General features: G+C 40.8%; 1 protein-coding gene across 3 annotated transcripts in view; it reads right to left on the reverse strand.

The window, feature by feature from the left end:
• Positions 1 to 15,510, reverse strand: part of TRPC6 (transient receptor potential cation channel subfamily C member 6) — a 91,002-nt gene that overhangs the window by 26,046 nt on the left and 49,446 nt on the right. For all 3 annotated transcript variants that reach the window (XM_045577662.1, XM_045577661.1, XM_036427091.2), the window contains exons 2-4: positions 14,403 to 15,177; positions 4,106 to 4,291; positions 2,262 to 2,426 (exon numbers count right to left, since the gene is read on the reverse strand). In XM_045577662.1, coding sequence (XP_045433618.1) covers positions 2,262 to 2,426; positions 4,106 to 4,291; positions 14,403 to 15,177 — 1,126 coding nt within the window. The remainder of the gene's footprint in view (positions 1 to 2,261; positions 2,427 to 4,105; positions 4,292 to 14,402; positions 15,178 to 15,510) is intronic.

Here is a 15,510-nt window from a genome sequence, read left to right on the forward strand (position 1 = left end):
ATACTAGCTTTTAAATATTATGGATCATACGCTTTTCAAGTATTTATTGATGACCAAATACCTAACTCCGAAATACCAATAGCAATAGAAAAGGTTGACACCAACTTAAACTGAAATAGGTTGAAATCACAGCATGACCTATTTTTATGGTAATGAACATAAAGCCACTGATATTTAGATTATAGTGGAAAAACAGAATATGTAAGGACCAAGAAGTTTCTGGAAGGAGAAGAGAGCCAATCTGAAAAAAAATAAAATAAAAACAACTTCAAACAGAAATGGGACTCTGTCAAGGTGCACCGGCCTACAGTACAATCTGGCTTAACTTGTGTGGACGTATTGGGAAATATTATAGTACTTTCAATAAAAGCATCAGTGTAGCTTAAGCAATCTTCCCACATAAAAAATCAACTCTGTAACCTGCAAATAGTGTTTATGTCCATTGCTAAATGGAAAAATTGTAAAATGGACTTCACCATCATGCTTCAAAGGCTAAATAACAGTCAGTAAAAGAGGTTTTAATATGAGAAGAAAATACCTTGACAGTGTCCTTTTAATTTGATTATTTGCCTCAGTGTTCATAAACGAGGATGGAAAACAGATGCCAGACAGAAACATGGTCAGGGAAGAAGAAATAGTGAAGGAAATAAGGTTAATTAGGATTCAATCAAAATTTAGGTAATGTGTAACTCTAAGGACTGCCAAAAATATTCACTGTCAAAACACCAAACTCTCTGGAACACATTATGCTTTTGAACTCACTGGGTAGGGGGAAGGGCAATTATTCAGCTTAGGAAAGTTATTATATTTTAACTGATCACAGGATATATAATTCAAAAACTCCTCCCCTTTAAATTCATCTTAACTCTCTGAAGACTCAGGAAATGTGAGTAGAAGCAGAACAGAGACTATATACATTGATATGACCTTTGTTCTACTAAGAACAATTCCAATTTTTTTTTTCGAAGTGCAATCTGTATTTCTACGAAAGAGGGAAGACAAAGAAAAAATACTTCCTAGAAGAAAATTTGCTATAAATTTCTAATTCTTGTCAGTCTCATTCTTTTCAACCTTTATAGTTTAGAGATAAATTTGGGGCTGTAAGTATTGTAAGGGTGATAGGTTTTGTACATAAGAAAGTGCCTCATTTCCAGCAGATGCTATTATCATCCCCAAAAGTAATTATGAAGTTCACATCATATTTGAAAAGGAAAAGACTTTGCATCAGGTTTCTACCAAAAGCTGCTGAGAAAAGTCCCTATTAGGCCAGAACACCACACATGCGACTAAGGAATAAAACAATACGTTGGTAGTGGTGGTATTGGGGCACACCCCCGCATTTACAAATGTTTGAAAATGAGTCATGCCGCTGTTTAAGACCAGCCAGTGATTCAGCTGGCATTTCTGCAGAGCACATAAATAGATGCCCTGCAGACATGTTGCCATGTAGCAGTAGAATTATTTCAGTCTGTCAGAGTTGTAACTTAAACAGTTCCAGAAATGCGGCTTCCAAAGCATGAAAAATAAGATAGCTGGCAACGCAGGACAGACAAATGTCTGTGCCTGTTAACAGAATTCAAACATCTGAATATTTTTTAGGCTTGTTCTGTCACCAATGAAAGGCTAGGTCCATCTGAATATATTTTCAGCAAAGCCTGGGCAGATAGATTTGGCTTTAAAAAAACAAACGCAATAGGTTATCCATGCTATTCTTAAAATAAATATTCTTCACTAAATCTACATTATATTAGTATATGTGGGGTTTTTCTGGTTTTTTTTTTTTAAATATGATTACCCTTTATTTAAATGAAGATTTATCGGGCCATATCAGCTAAAATAAATTTTTAAAAATTTCACGTCAAATTTGCCAGAGGAAAAATAAAGAGAGGACACACATTTATCTCTTACAATGTTATTTGAGATACCTTGTCAAGGCATGCTATGCAACCTTATTTAAAACTATAAAAAGATATGCATAGACATGACTATAGATTGCCATAGTAACTGAGGCTCTTCTTTGGCATATTAGCAGTGATGACATCATTGCAGGTGAATGTTTCCTTCATTGCATTTCTTTTTCTATTTCCCAGCTAATCTATGTTATTTTTGCAACGTTAAAAATAATAAGATTATTTAAGCCCAACTATGACCTTCCTAAAATGTTCATTTGGGAGGTGAATTTTCTATGCATACCCGCCTCTGATCTATTCAATGAGACATGCTTCTAGGAGGCGAGAGGGGTCCAGGTCCCACAGACATACCTTGCTGCACGGAGCAAACCAGTAGATGAGAGCCAGGAAGGGCAGTCCCACGGCGACAGCAAGGACCACGAGGAACTTGACCGCCATCGTCTGCTGCCGCAGGCCCGAGAGGTTCTCATACCATATGGAGAGGAGCTGCTGCTGGCAGTTTGGATGGGCTACAAACTAGCAGGAAATCGACAAAACGTGGAACAGCCCGATTAAAGAAAAGTTCAGCATAGACTATCTTCTTTTGTACTAATACCTTGTTCTGTTCTTTCCCACAGAAAAACATTGTGAGAATGAAGGGATAAACCTAAAGCATCTAGTTGACGGCACGCAAGATGGCAGGATGTTCTAGTATGTATTAGACAAGTTAGGAGATTCTAATTTATCAAACATTCCCTTCATAACAAATGGGCTTTCTTTCAAAGCATACATTTAAAAAAAAAATTTAATATTGTGAAAAGATCAATCAGTGTTTTACACAAGGATGTTTATAATTATACTAGAGGCCCAGTGCACAGATTTGTGTACAGGTGGGGTGCCTCAGCCTGGCCTGTAGGGATCAGGCTGAAACTGGCTCCCCGACATCCCCCAAAGGGTCTCAGATTGTGAGAGGGTGGTTCTCGGGTGATGCACCCCAAAATAGGGCTCCCTACTCTTTGATTCTGGGTGCATCATCCAAGAACCACAGCTGCCAAGTCACTGCAGCTCAGCAGTTCCTACATTGAGTGTCTGCCCCCTCATGGTCAGTGCATGTCACAGCTACTGGTCAGAGTGTCTTCCCCCTTAGTGGTCATTGCGCATCATAGCTACTGGTTGGCTGGGGGGGGAGGGGAGGGTTGCTTAGGTTTTTATATATATAGATGGTTTTTTCAACTAGAAGGGACAACGGAAAAACCCTGCTAGTCCAGATATTTAAATACTTTTTTTTTTTTAAGTATACCATCTTTCCTATATTGGCCTAAAACACTAAACTTATTTTATACTAAATTCTCATTTACATATAAGGGTCAATTTACAGACTGCCTATTCTATTTCTGTGTCATAAACTCTTTCAATTAAAAAAGCTGATTTTTCAGAATTTTTTATTCTCACATTAAATTTAGTAAATCAAATTTATTGAGGTAGCATTAGTTAATAACACTATATAAGTTTCAGTTGTAAATTCTCTAATACATAATCTGTATACTGCATTTGACCTCCTCTATCCTCTTCATCCTCTCCCCTCCCCTTCCCTCCTGCAAGGACAGAAACAGAATGTCAACTCACTCCTTTCTATACAAATTGGGAAGATAGAAAGGGGATACATCTGTGCTTTTTGAAAACTTACCATAAGCATGTATTATACAACATTTGTTATACAACTTAGCTTTAAAAAAATTTTTTAAAAGATATCACACATAACCTAAGAAAGCAGCCAAGAATTCAGGGGAGGGGCTGGAGAGAGGGTAAACCACATAAAAACAGAGAGTCAACATATTCCACAGATAAAGGCACAGTTGGAGGAGATTCAAATGCACTCAAGAAGGAAATGGAACAAAACAACAAACGGGACCTGGAGTTGGGTCAAACAATGAGGCCTTGTGATTTCGGCACACAAAAGTCATGGCTCTGTCATTAGTGAAGTACAGGAAAGCAGAATCACCCACAAGGAAGCCTAGATTGTTAAAGAATGTCGTTCAGGGTACGTTAGATGCCTCATAAGCAGGCTCTCGGCATTCATGAGAGAATCTGCCTAAAGCAATTGTTCCTTAGGAAACCCCAGCTCAACTGAACAATGCCAACCAACCATCCCTTCATCCTGGTTCAGCACCCATACAAATGGAAGTAACGGAAACAGGCTTCATGCCTGACCTTACTTTTTTTACTTCGTATTTAATGGCAAGCTTTAAACGGCTGAGATTTGGACGACTGTGGTCTCTGCCACTGTGGTGTATTTCAACATCCCCGTTCAGAATGGCCTCCACTTCTTCAGTGTTTCTGCACAGATCAAGGAGCCCAACAACAAAATCTTTGCACTGCATCGACAGTTTTTTATAGTCATTCTAAGAGAGACAAAACAGACAACAGCAGAAAATAATAATGTAGATGTAACACCTTTCACTATGATATTCAGTGGAATCCAATCAGTCACTTGGTTTGTGGAGAAAACCATTTTCAGTTTGCTGTTCTGCTGAGTGGTCTCTGAAACATCTTAGCACCATAAAGACTTTCTTCAGGTCATAAGAAAGGAAATGTGGCTAAAGCATAATCCAAGTTATCAAGCTCACCGGATGATTCAGGAGAAATACAATATAAGCAACTTTTCCCACTACTCCGCATACATCATATCTCTTATGTTCACAATTTCATCAGCCAGGCACATAACAGGCACTTGACGGGTCTTTGGAAGACTTTGTAAACTAAGTTGTTTCACTTGAGGAACAGGACTTTGAAGAGATTCCGGAGAAAAGCAAACACATGTCACTTACATATTTAATAAATGGTTACTGAGGAAGTTTAGGTGCCAAACACAGGGTCAAAGGCAAGTCTAATATAATATAAAGTCTGCAAACTGTGGTTCTATTCTGTGGAGAAAAGGAAGTTTAATGAAAAAGCTTTCATTGTCATTTTTCACTGATGACCTCGTATTATGCTGGCAAGGTTTAGAGAATGCAGATCTTATTTAAACGCCAAAACTCCTGTCCAACCTTCACAGCATGAATTCGTATGTTCATTCGGGTCTTTTCTAATATTTCCTTCCTCTCTGTTGTGTTACATTGAAATAAGACCATTCATAACCCAATGTTAATCAAGAAATCTACTAGCTAGAGCTTGTTGCATTGTGAGAGAATTATATTATCTCAATCTTCAGTCTCCTGCTCTGTTAAGTTAAATAATGTGTCCAACTACCCTGCAGCCAATAAGTGTCAAACTGAATGCTATTTGGCCTCCAGTTCTTTGCCTTTAAGAATTAGGTTACTTTGCCAAAGCCGGTTTGGCTCAGTGGTAGAGCGTCGGTCTGTGGACTGAAGGGTCCCGGGTTGGATTCCGGTCAAGGGCATGTACATTGGTTGCCGGCACATCCCCAGTAGGGGGTGCGCAAGAGGCAGCTGGTCGATGTTTCTCTCATCAACGTTTCTAGCTCTCTATCCCTCTCCTTTTCTCTCTGTAAAAAAATCAATAAAATATATTAAAAAAAAAAAAGAATTAGGTTACTTTATCCCTTCTTTGCATGTTGCTTTCTATTTTCATCCTTAAGAACTGGGAGACGGCCAGGACAAATACTACTCCCATTTTGCACATGAAAAACTAAGGTCCCTTGAGGTGACACAGCTTCAGTGGCAGAGTGACCCCCTTAACGCCAGCTTTGCAGATTCAAAGGTAACTGACTCCCCCATCCTGAAGCCACCAATATGCTTTGGAATGAAAAGATTCAGAGAAAAATATGTTGGAAAATATGATTGCCTCTGGGTGTCAGGCAGTAAGTAATATTTGGGGGAAGTCTGTAGAAAAAGAGCCAATACTGGGAATATGGGAAACACCTACTAAGGCACCTCTCTGCAAAGCATGCCAAGTGACCTTTCAGTTTAGTAACTCATAAACAGACTGCACATCGCTAACTGCATGTGACAAGCTGGCAATGGCCATGGCATACTCAACCCCACATTGGGCGCCTTATGTGCCACACCAGCTCAGCCAGGTTCGGTGACTCTGAGAGGGAGTGAAGAACTGAGAAAAGACAGACAAGAGAATGAAAGCTGGGTCTCGGTGGGACGCTGTCCTCTCTGATGGAGAGCTAGCGACAGCACCATGGACTACAAGCCATGTCTTTATTTTATAGCCAGATTCCAAGAGGCAAAGCAAGAGAATGTTTAAAACATTCTCGTGGGTTTCAATCCTATTCAATGACACGCACCTGAACTCTATCAAGCCCACATCACTCAGGCACGTGGGGCCACGTGTTTGGACCACAGGTTCAACCTTGCAGCTATAGCTGGGACTGGCACATGGCAATTAGAGGACTGTGCTCTCTCATCAGTCCAAGGCTTGAACCTGTCCAAACACTATAGCTGCTTTCCACAATTGCAGGTGCAGGCAGTTTATATAAAAGCAAATTGATGAAACAAATTATATCTTAGCTGAGAATGGTTTAAACCAGTTCTAAAAAGGAATCTCGTCAAATAGTATAAAACAGAGGTACAAGGAAACAGCTTTACCCTTTCCATGAAGTAGTCAGTGAGGGTGGTGGGGCCAGACACTTAGGGGTGGACATGCAAATGTTGTACATTCCCGTTCACTGTACTCTAATTAGAAACTTGGACTTTCAGGGATAAATATTCCTTTAATCACATCCCAGGTCTTCTGTGTTTTAACCACACGATCTTAAAACCACCCAATGAGGCAGGTGCTATGATTGCTCTCATTTTACAATTGAGAATACTGAGGTTTAATGAAATTAAGTAAATGTTAAAGAGATCACACGTGCAAAGTTCATCACAGGGTGATGAGCGTGTAGCAAGCATCCCATAAAACAAAATTATCTTACTTCATGTCATCAGAGGCAAGATCTGAAAGCAGGCCGTTTCCTGACATTTGTTAGGAGCCCATGGAGCTCTGACAAAATCTAATGCACCTAATCTCTCCTCCCTGCAGCACTCAGTGTGGGTGTAGCCATAGTTATTTCAAAGGCAAACGTCTAGTCGTCAAAATCAGTACTCTTTAAAACACTAAGAAGGCTCATGGTGAAATTAGACATTTAAAAAGAGAGTATGAGCCCTGGCCAGTTTGGCTCAGTGGATAGAGCGTTAGTCTGTGGACTGAATGGTCCCGGGTTCTATTCTGGACAAGGGCATGTACCTTGGTTGCAGGCTCGATCCCCAGTAGGGGGGATGCAGGAAGCAGTTGATGGGTGTTTCTCATCAAAGTTTCTAACTCTCTATCCCTCTCTGTCCTCTCTGTAAAATCAATAAAATAAGTAAAGTAAAGTAAAGTAAAGTAAAGTAAAGTAAAGTAAAGTAAAGTAAAAAAGAGTATGACCCATCAACTGTGATTTACGCTTTTGAGGAGAATCCATATGGACAAAAAGTAAAGCACAGGAGCTTTGTGCTGTTTCGCACCTTGTTTCCAACTTGCTGAAGATTCTCAACACATATTCTCAAGGTGAGGGGGGCGGGGGACAAAATCCCATTTAAAAAAATAAAATAAAAAATAAGACTCTGCTTTTAGAAATCTATGCTCTTTCTTTCACCTTGGGGATTCATTTACAAATGTTTTCATATTTCAAGGTCTCACAAATTGACATGAAAACTCAGAAGGAAATGCTGACAGCAGCTCATTAGCAAATGCAGCAGGGAATTTGGTTCCTTGAAAAGAAAAAGAAAGCTGGCGGGTTGATTTAATTCTGGGTCAGGTCTTTGGGTCACACCCGCACCACACACTATGAATCAGAAGTGGGTGCTTGCCTATTAACCTTTGAGTTGAAAAGAGATGACTGATAATGGGTTCACAGAACAGAGCCTAAGAGATTATAAGACATAAAAATGTCCCTGTTGCAGAAACCGGTTTGGCTCAGTGGGTAGAGCGTCAGCCTGCGGACTGAAGGGTCCTGGGTTCGATTCCGGTCTGGGGCATGTACCTTGGTTGTGGGCACATCCCCAATGGGGGGTGTGCAAGAGGCAACTGATCAATGATTCTCTCTCATCGATGTTTCTAACTCTCTATCCCTCTCTCTTCCTCTCTGTAAAAAATCAATAAAATATATATTTTTTTAAATGTCTCTGTTAAAATTATCATTTTCAAAGGGTCATCTTAGTTGCATATGACACAGTAGAAGAGATGTTAAGGTCTGTAATTTTAATGTCTGGCTTTCCTTTCTGTATAAAGATTGAAGTTTGCTTGACAGACATTAACCGGGAAAGGGCATACCTCAATTCTCACCAGACTTTGGAGAAGGGCAGACCTGGATTTGAAACTAGCTGCATGGCTTTGGGCAAATGAATTAATCCTTTAAAGCCTCAAAATTCTCGAGTGTAAAATGAGGATAACACAGTACCCACTTGCAGGGTTGCTAGGAAGATTATATCAAATATGAATCCAACTTCCTGGTAATTATTAGGATTACTAGAGGCCCGGTGCATGAATTCCTGCACCGGTTGGGTCCCTCAGGAAAACCGGTCCCAGTCCTGCAGGATTGGGCTGGGACCGGTTTTCCCATATCCCCTGAGGGGTCCCGAATTGCAAGAGGCCACAGGCCAGGTCCAGGGACCCCACCTGTGCACGATCAGAGCCGGGAAAAGATGGAGGAGATTGGCCAGCCAGGGAAAGACCCCAGAAGGGCTCCAGGGTATATCCTGCCTGTCTTGCTAAGTCCCGATTGGCTGGACCCCAGCAGCAAGACAGGTGTTTTGTAAAATGACACTATGTACTTGAACATGAAGATAAGTACAGAATATTATTATCTATTAGCCAGCCATGCTTCTTGGGGCCACATGCAATGTCAGATCTTCCCTGTTCTTCAGAATGACTGTCACTGAATGTCACATTGATCATTGAGCTCTGTAAAGCAGGTGTAGGATTAGCAAGCATGTATTATGGGATCTACTGGGTGGTATTGTGAGGGGTATGGAAGTTACACTACTCTAAAGAAAATAGAAAGCCCTAGCCAGTTTGGCTCAGTGGTTGGACCATGGGCCTGCAGACTGAGATTTGTGGATTTGATTCTGAGTCAAGGGCATGTGATTCACTTGCCGGCTCCAACACTGGCCAGATAGGAGCCCAGGCAGAAGGCAACCAATCATGTGTCTTTCATATCTCTCTCTCTCTCTCTCTCTCTCTCTCTCTCTCTCTCTCTCTCTCTCTCTCTCTCTCTCTCTCTCTCTCCTCTACACTCTCTCTAAAACAATCGATAAAAAATATCCTCGGGGGAGGATTAAAAAAAGAAAGAAAAGGGAAAGAGATGAGATACAATTTTAAAAGTGAATTAAGGATTTTTGTCAGATATAGCAGATGTTACAGATTTTCACGTTGATGGTTGCCATCATGAGCGGCTCCATATTTAACTTAACTTGGTGTCTGATAACCAGTCTTTCTTGTTCCCTTCATGTAGAAATCCTCAGGTCCCTTGCAGCTGGGGAGCCGGAGGGAAGCGAATCTATGGCTGTGGGCGCTGCAGCCTCTTCCCATGCAAACTGCACTCACTTCCCTCCTCATGGCTGACTTGCCTTAGATCTAAAATTCTGCCCAAATAAACTTCTCTCTCCACCTACTTCAGATTAGGGCAGGAAAGGCAAAGGCAATAACATACACACTCGTGCATTAGTGCGTCTATGTGGTTTATGTATCTGCCTCTCTCAAGTAGGTTCAAGCATCCTTCAGCACAATGACTATTATAGATCTTACTCATGTTTGAGTCCTCACATCTGAGTGCCGCATATAGCACACAGGAGGTAATCAAAGTGATGTAAAGAAAGGAACATGGCTGGGTACAAAACATACCTGGGTTTTTATTCTTGCTCTACTACTTAATAGCTATATAATCTTAGGTTACTTTATTTTCTGGCCCTCTGTGGATTTCCCCTAATTACGGAGAATGCAATTGCTGCTATATCATAAAGTTATAGTATAAATCACTTAGAATAACTCATAAAGCTCAAATAAAGGTACTTTGCCTCCTTCCTTTTTGGCCAGGATCCCAGTCCCATGCTTCTGATGCTGTGATTCTGCATTGTAAGCTACTGAGTACTTTAGCTATACTCTTTGTCACTCTGCTAAGGTCTGATAACAGTTACACTGCCTTTCTGCTAACAAAAACTACTTTTCATCCCTGTCAAATAATGTGAGACATTTGGAACATCTGCACACCAGAACATAGCAATGGTTTAAAAACAGACGAAGCAGGAGTTTATCTATCTTCCCAGTTCTCAAAGTCAACAGCAAGGGCAGCTGGAGGGCCGTGTGCATGTGTGGGCACAGAGCCCTAGGGAGACATGAAGGAGCTGCAAAAGCTGCAGAAAGCTACTTATCCAGAATGACAGGGATGGTAACAATCCCTGGAGCATGAAGAGGTGATAATAGGTAACACTGTCTGTTACCACCAATGACCTAACATATCAATTAGTTCAAAAAGGGTGTAAACCAGATCTGAAATATCAAGGCTGACATGTACGCATAAGGAACTGTTTGACATTGAAATTGGGACTCAAAAGAACTGTTGGTCCAGAAAAGAACTCACTACAGACTGATCCATTTGCCTCTCAGCATGACTGTTATGGCTTGTCTCAGTTTTGGTTTTTACAAGGCTATTTCTTGGATCACATGATCTCACGCACCTAGAGGAAATAATGAACAACATATACTGATGAACAAAAACAGACCCAGAGAAATAGAAGCAGCGATCAGACTCTCAAACCTCAGAGGAAAAGTAGGGGAGGGTGGGGGTAAGGGAGAGAGATTAACCAAAGGACTTGTGTGCATGCATATGGGCCTAGCCAGTGGCCATGGACAACAAGGGGGTGGGGGCATATGTGGGGAGGGGATTGGGATGGGAATGGGGGGTGAGGACAATTATGTTATACCATAATCAATAAAATTAAAAAAAGGTGTAAAGACATAAGTCATAGGTACATATTGAAATGCTAAAAGAAAATTAGAAATTTAGGAGAATGAATTTGCTGACAAAACCATCCTTGGTATTGGTTTCCTTGTCTGTAAGATGATTCTACCTTATCTGAGCTTAGTCTTGAGTCAAGAAGAAAAGCCAGGAGTCATGCTCTCTTTGATATCAAAAAGGTAAGTTGTGAGTATTCCTTTTTATTATTATTACTAGAGGCCTGGTGCATGAAAATTCATGCACTAGATGGGGGTCCGTCAGCCTGGCCTGCCCCCTCTCACAGTCCAAGAGCCCTCAAGGGAGGGAGGCAACCTGGCGATCAGGGGAAGGTGATGACCTCATCACACCTTTACTGCTACCACTCCAGCAGCACAAGATTCGTGTGGCCCTGGGTGGCTGGGGGGCTGAGGGGACTTGAGGACTCTGGAGGCAGGCACATGGAGCAGCTGGACCCTCCTAGGGGCCAGCCCGGCCGCACTGCGTGCCTGCCACCCCAGGGGACGGGGTTGCCATTTTGTGGCCATAAGTGCCGCCATCTTTGAGAGCATGGAAGTGAATTAGCATATTCCCTCCTTAATGACTGTGGGTGTTGCCATCTTTGTGAGGGTGTGATGGTCAATTTGCATATCCCCTATCTTTTGTAGATAGGATTGATTTGGTATTTGCTACAAAATTTAGACTTAGCCCAAATTTAAGGTGGCTCAGGTCTCATGTGTCCAAAGCAAAAATGTATTCTTAAAAATTTAATATAAAAGTTGAATTTGAATGGGTAAAAATCTTTTGAATTTCATTTCTCTCCATTCTCTTTAAAGACATGAAATTCCTCAGGCCTATTAGTTTTCTTCTTATTCCCGTGGCTTCATCTAGTTGTTAGATTTCTGTATTGTGGCATGGTTGTACCTCTGCGTGGAGCCAGCTACAGACGTGATGATATGGGTAATTAATGCAATTTGTTCAGTTTAGGAGATTCAAGGTGCAAGACTAAAATTTTCCGTGAAACTCAATAGCAACTCCTCTGGCCTCTTTTGTTAATGGACTATAGCAAGCATGTCAAATTCTTGGCCTGTGGGCCACATGCAGCCAAAAATGAATATTTTTGTGGCCCAGTCAATATAACAGTATGTAAAAAATGTTTTAATAAAAATTTCATAACTTTTTACAATGTCCTGTTTTGCATAATTATTAATAATAAATGACAACATTCGTTAATGACTGATTACTATAATCATGTTGCATTCATTTCCTTTAGGCGGCCTTATAAGCAGACACACCATTTCTTGCCACTAATACTAGCAGCAAATATTTTAGCAACCCATTGCCACGTCATTAGTCTTAGACTGACTTGTTTGGTGTGAGCAACAGGAAATATGTTGCTTTCAGAGAACAAGAAAAATAGGTTTATTTGTGTTACACTTACTAATTTGTGGTTATTCAGTGTGTGGTAAGTTAATGTTCAGGAAAGAATATTAATTTTTATTGAAATGGTCTAGTATTTTAGGTTAACAATTACTCATTTCTTTCAGCTCTTTGTACTCAGCATCTCTATAGAAATAAACCTATGTTTCTATGAAAACTGAAGCATTTGTTTTTTTGTAACCCACGTAAACTTAAACCTTGTTTATTCGGCCCATGTTAATCTTTGAGTTTGACATGCTTGGACTGCAAGCTATTATGGAGGGGAGAGTCCAGGAGAAGCTTAGGAAGTTGTATATTCGAGTTTACAAAAATCTTTGTGAAAGATCATATACTCTGACTCACAAAATAGATTAGTTGCCTTCAAACTTGGAAGACTTTCTAGGACCATAAAACAGTGGTCGGCAAACTGCAGCTCGAGAACCACATGCGGCTCTTTGGCCCCTTGAGTGTGCCTCTTCCACAAAATACCACATGCAGGCACACACGTACAGAAACTTCATGGTCCATGCGCAGAAGTTGGTTTTCAGCTCACAAAAGAAATTTCAATCTTTGTACTGTTGACATTTGGCTCTGTTGACTAATGAGTTTGCCGACCACTGCCCTAGAACATTGATAGCTTTAAGAGAATCAATTTCCAGGTCCTCAACTTTCCTCAAACAAATTTCCTTAAAAATATATACTTTGCCCTTTTACAAGAGAATTCTCCACTCTTACCCACCCATGTAGCCAGTAATGAGGAGTCTCCCTTAAATGATTTATCCAGATCCCATAGACCCTGAAGGGTCCCTGAATTTCCCTGTCTTAATACACATCTCTGTTGAACTTCATGCTTAGTGATAAAAACACAATGTGCTGGTTCATGTTAGGATGTTCTGAATTTAGAAGCATGATACTGTGCGATTTCAGGGACAATGATAACTTTTAATATATTTGTCCCTTCATTCTCCAACAATTGTCCAAAAAACACATCCCTCTTGAATGAAAGTCTAGGGAGAAAATGACAGAGAAGGCTTCAGCAGGGAATACTGAATATAAAAATAAATGTTTCATGTACTTAAAAATAAGTGTGATTCTTTTAAACGAGTATGAATACTCATCTTCAGGATTGTATCATCAGCTAGTATGACGGCATCTCAAATGGCCAAGGTAGAAAAACATTAGTGATGCTGACTCTTTTTAACATGACTCGGAATGGTTTCCAGAACTCAGAATTTTCCTAGGACATGGGCTAACACATATGGATAAAACTGTTATGTGATTTCTTCCTGATCCATTGTGTGTAATTTAGAAAGGTAGTTACTGAGCCGTATCGAGAAATATTTATTCTACCTACAGTCAATGTTTTAAAAAAAATTATTTCAAAAAACCTTTAATAATTTATATAGCTTATTAACAAAAACTAAAGTAACATGCTAGCTGCCTCACCAAGATACTCTTAGCAGGATACACCGTTTAATCTCATTAAATATATAACAAAAGTGTGAACACAATTAATCCCACTAAAAATTCATTTCTGATGAGTTGTGCCATATATTCAAAATTACTTTTCAAATTTTGTATATATTTGTTATATTAAACAATGATGTTTAATGTATATAGTTTTGTTCAAACACACAAATAACAGATGTAAAGTTAATTCTTTCTGGGATATTTTTAATACCCAGAGCCTTATGTCTCTCAAGTTAAACTGTGTCTTCCTGCAGCTAGTTCATCTTCCCAACCTCCGCAGCACTGATCACCATGCTCTGAACACAGAAACAGAGTTTTATAGAGAAGGAACCTAGGTTTTAGAGAACAGCACAGCTGGATTCCGATCCAGCTGTCATTTGCCAGTTGGGGATCTTGGGCCTTACTTAACCTTTCCATACCTCCATTTATCCACCTAAAAAGGAAGTAATGATTCTCAAGGTTGTGGTAAAGATTAGACATCATAACTGGAAAATCTCTAGTGTATAGCAGAATATCTCTAAATGCTTGCCATCACCACTTTGACTACATATAATTATAACAAAGAGCTTGTCGGAAAAAATATATAAAATTGCCTACTGTCCACAGTAACTAGCACAATGCTGAGCCCACAGTGGAAGCTCGTAAATATATCCTGACTTTGACCTGTGGAGAGTGAAGTCCTCATTGTTATAAAGACCCACCTTGAACTCTTTCTCAATGTTGGCCAGCACTGCCAGCTCATTGCTAAGCTCTAAAGCCGTCATGACCGGGTCTTCACTGGACAAAGACAGGTAAGCTGGACTCGCCAGGCCTTTGTAGGCATTAATCCTAGACCTGGAGTGGCTAAAGGAGTCATGTTTCTGTTTCTGGTTGCATTCGCCGCACTTGCAGAAATAGTCATGAGGCCGTTCAATCCGGGCACCCTTCCGCAGGAGGGTATGCACAATTTCATATTCCTGGCAGTGGGCGGCCAGGATGATTGGAGTCACGTCATGGGAGAAGCGGGTCCCGTCCTCATCGTAGGCATAAAAGTCATCTTGCTGGAGTTCAGACTGGCTGGGGCTGGTTGCTAACCTCTTTCCTTCAGCAAAAGCGGGATGACTGAGGATGGCTTCCACGATCCGAACATAACCTTTGCTGATAGCCAGAAGCAAGGCGTCCCCCACTCGAGAGAGATTTTCTTTCTTGAGTAGAAGTTCTGTGATTTCCAGATGCTCGTTGGCCACGGCCAACTGCAGGGCATTCTGGCCCATGTAATCCACACAGTTGACATTGAGGGAGAGGCATTCTTCTAGCATCTTTCTCACCACTGGGATGTTGCCATATTCAGCTGCATCCAGAAAGCGCTCCTCCTCCACAGACAGGCTTGTGGAGCGATCATTAAACATGTACGCTGGTCCTCGGTTAGCTAACCTTCTCCCCTTCTCCCGGAGAATTGTCTGCCGCCGGTGGGCCAGTCTGTTGTCGGTGCCTCGGCTGTAATAAAATAGAAAAATTGTGAACAAATCATATTAAGAGCAATTTAGTGTGCCAGATGACTTGCCATCTAATGCAGTCCTCAAGTATATTAGATGTTGTCTCATTGTCTCTGGACCGACTAGCATATAAAATGAAGATGCATTTGCTGGGGCCGACCCACAGACCCTGAACGAAGGATGAACGATCACTCTGACACAGGTTTCTGTGCATCCCCACAGGCATTTCTTTGTTAATAGATTCCAAGAACTTCTCCTTTAAGAAAGCCAAGCACTTTGCATGTTTTAACATTCCAATTTAGGGTGAAGACTGATGATTCCCATAATCTCTCTG

Source organism: Pipistrellus kuhlii, unplaced genomic scaffold, assembly GCF_014108245.1.
Source record: "Pipistrellus kuhlii isolate mPipKuh1 unplaced genomic scaffold, mPipKuh1.p scaffold_m20_p_9, whole genome shotgun sequence".
NCBI classification, from domain to species: Eukaryota; Metazoa; Chordata; class Mammalia; order Chiroptera; family Vespertilionidae; genus Pipistrellus; species Pipistrellus kuhlii.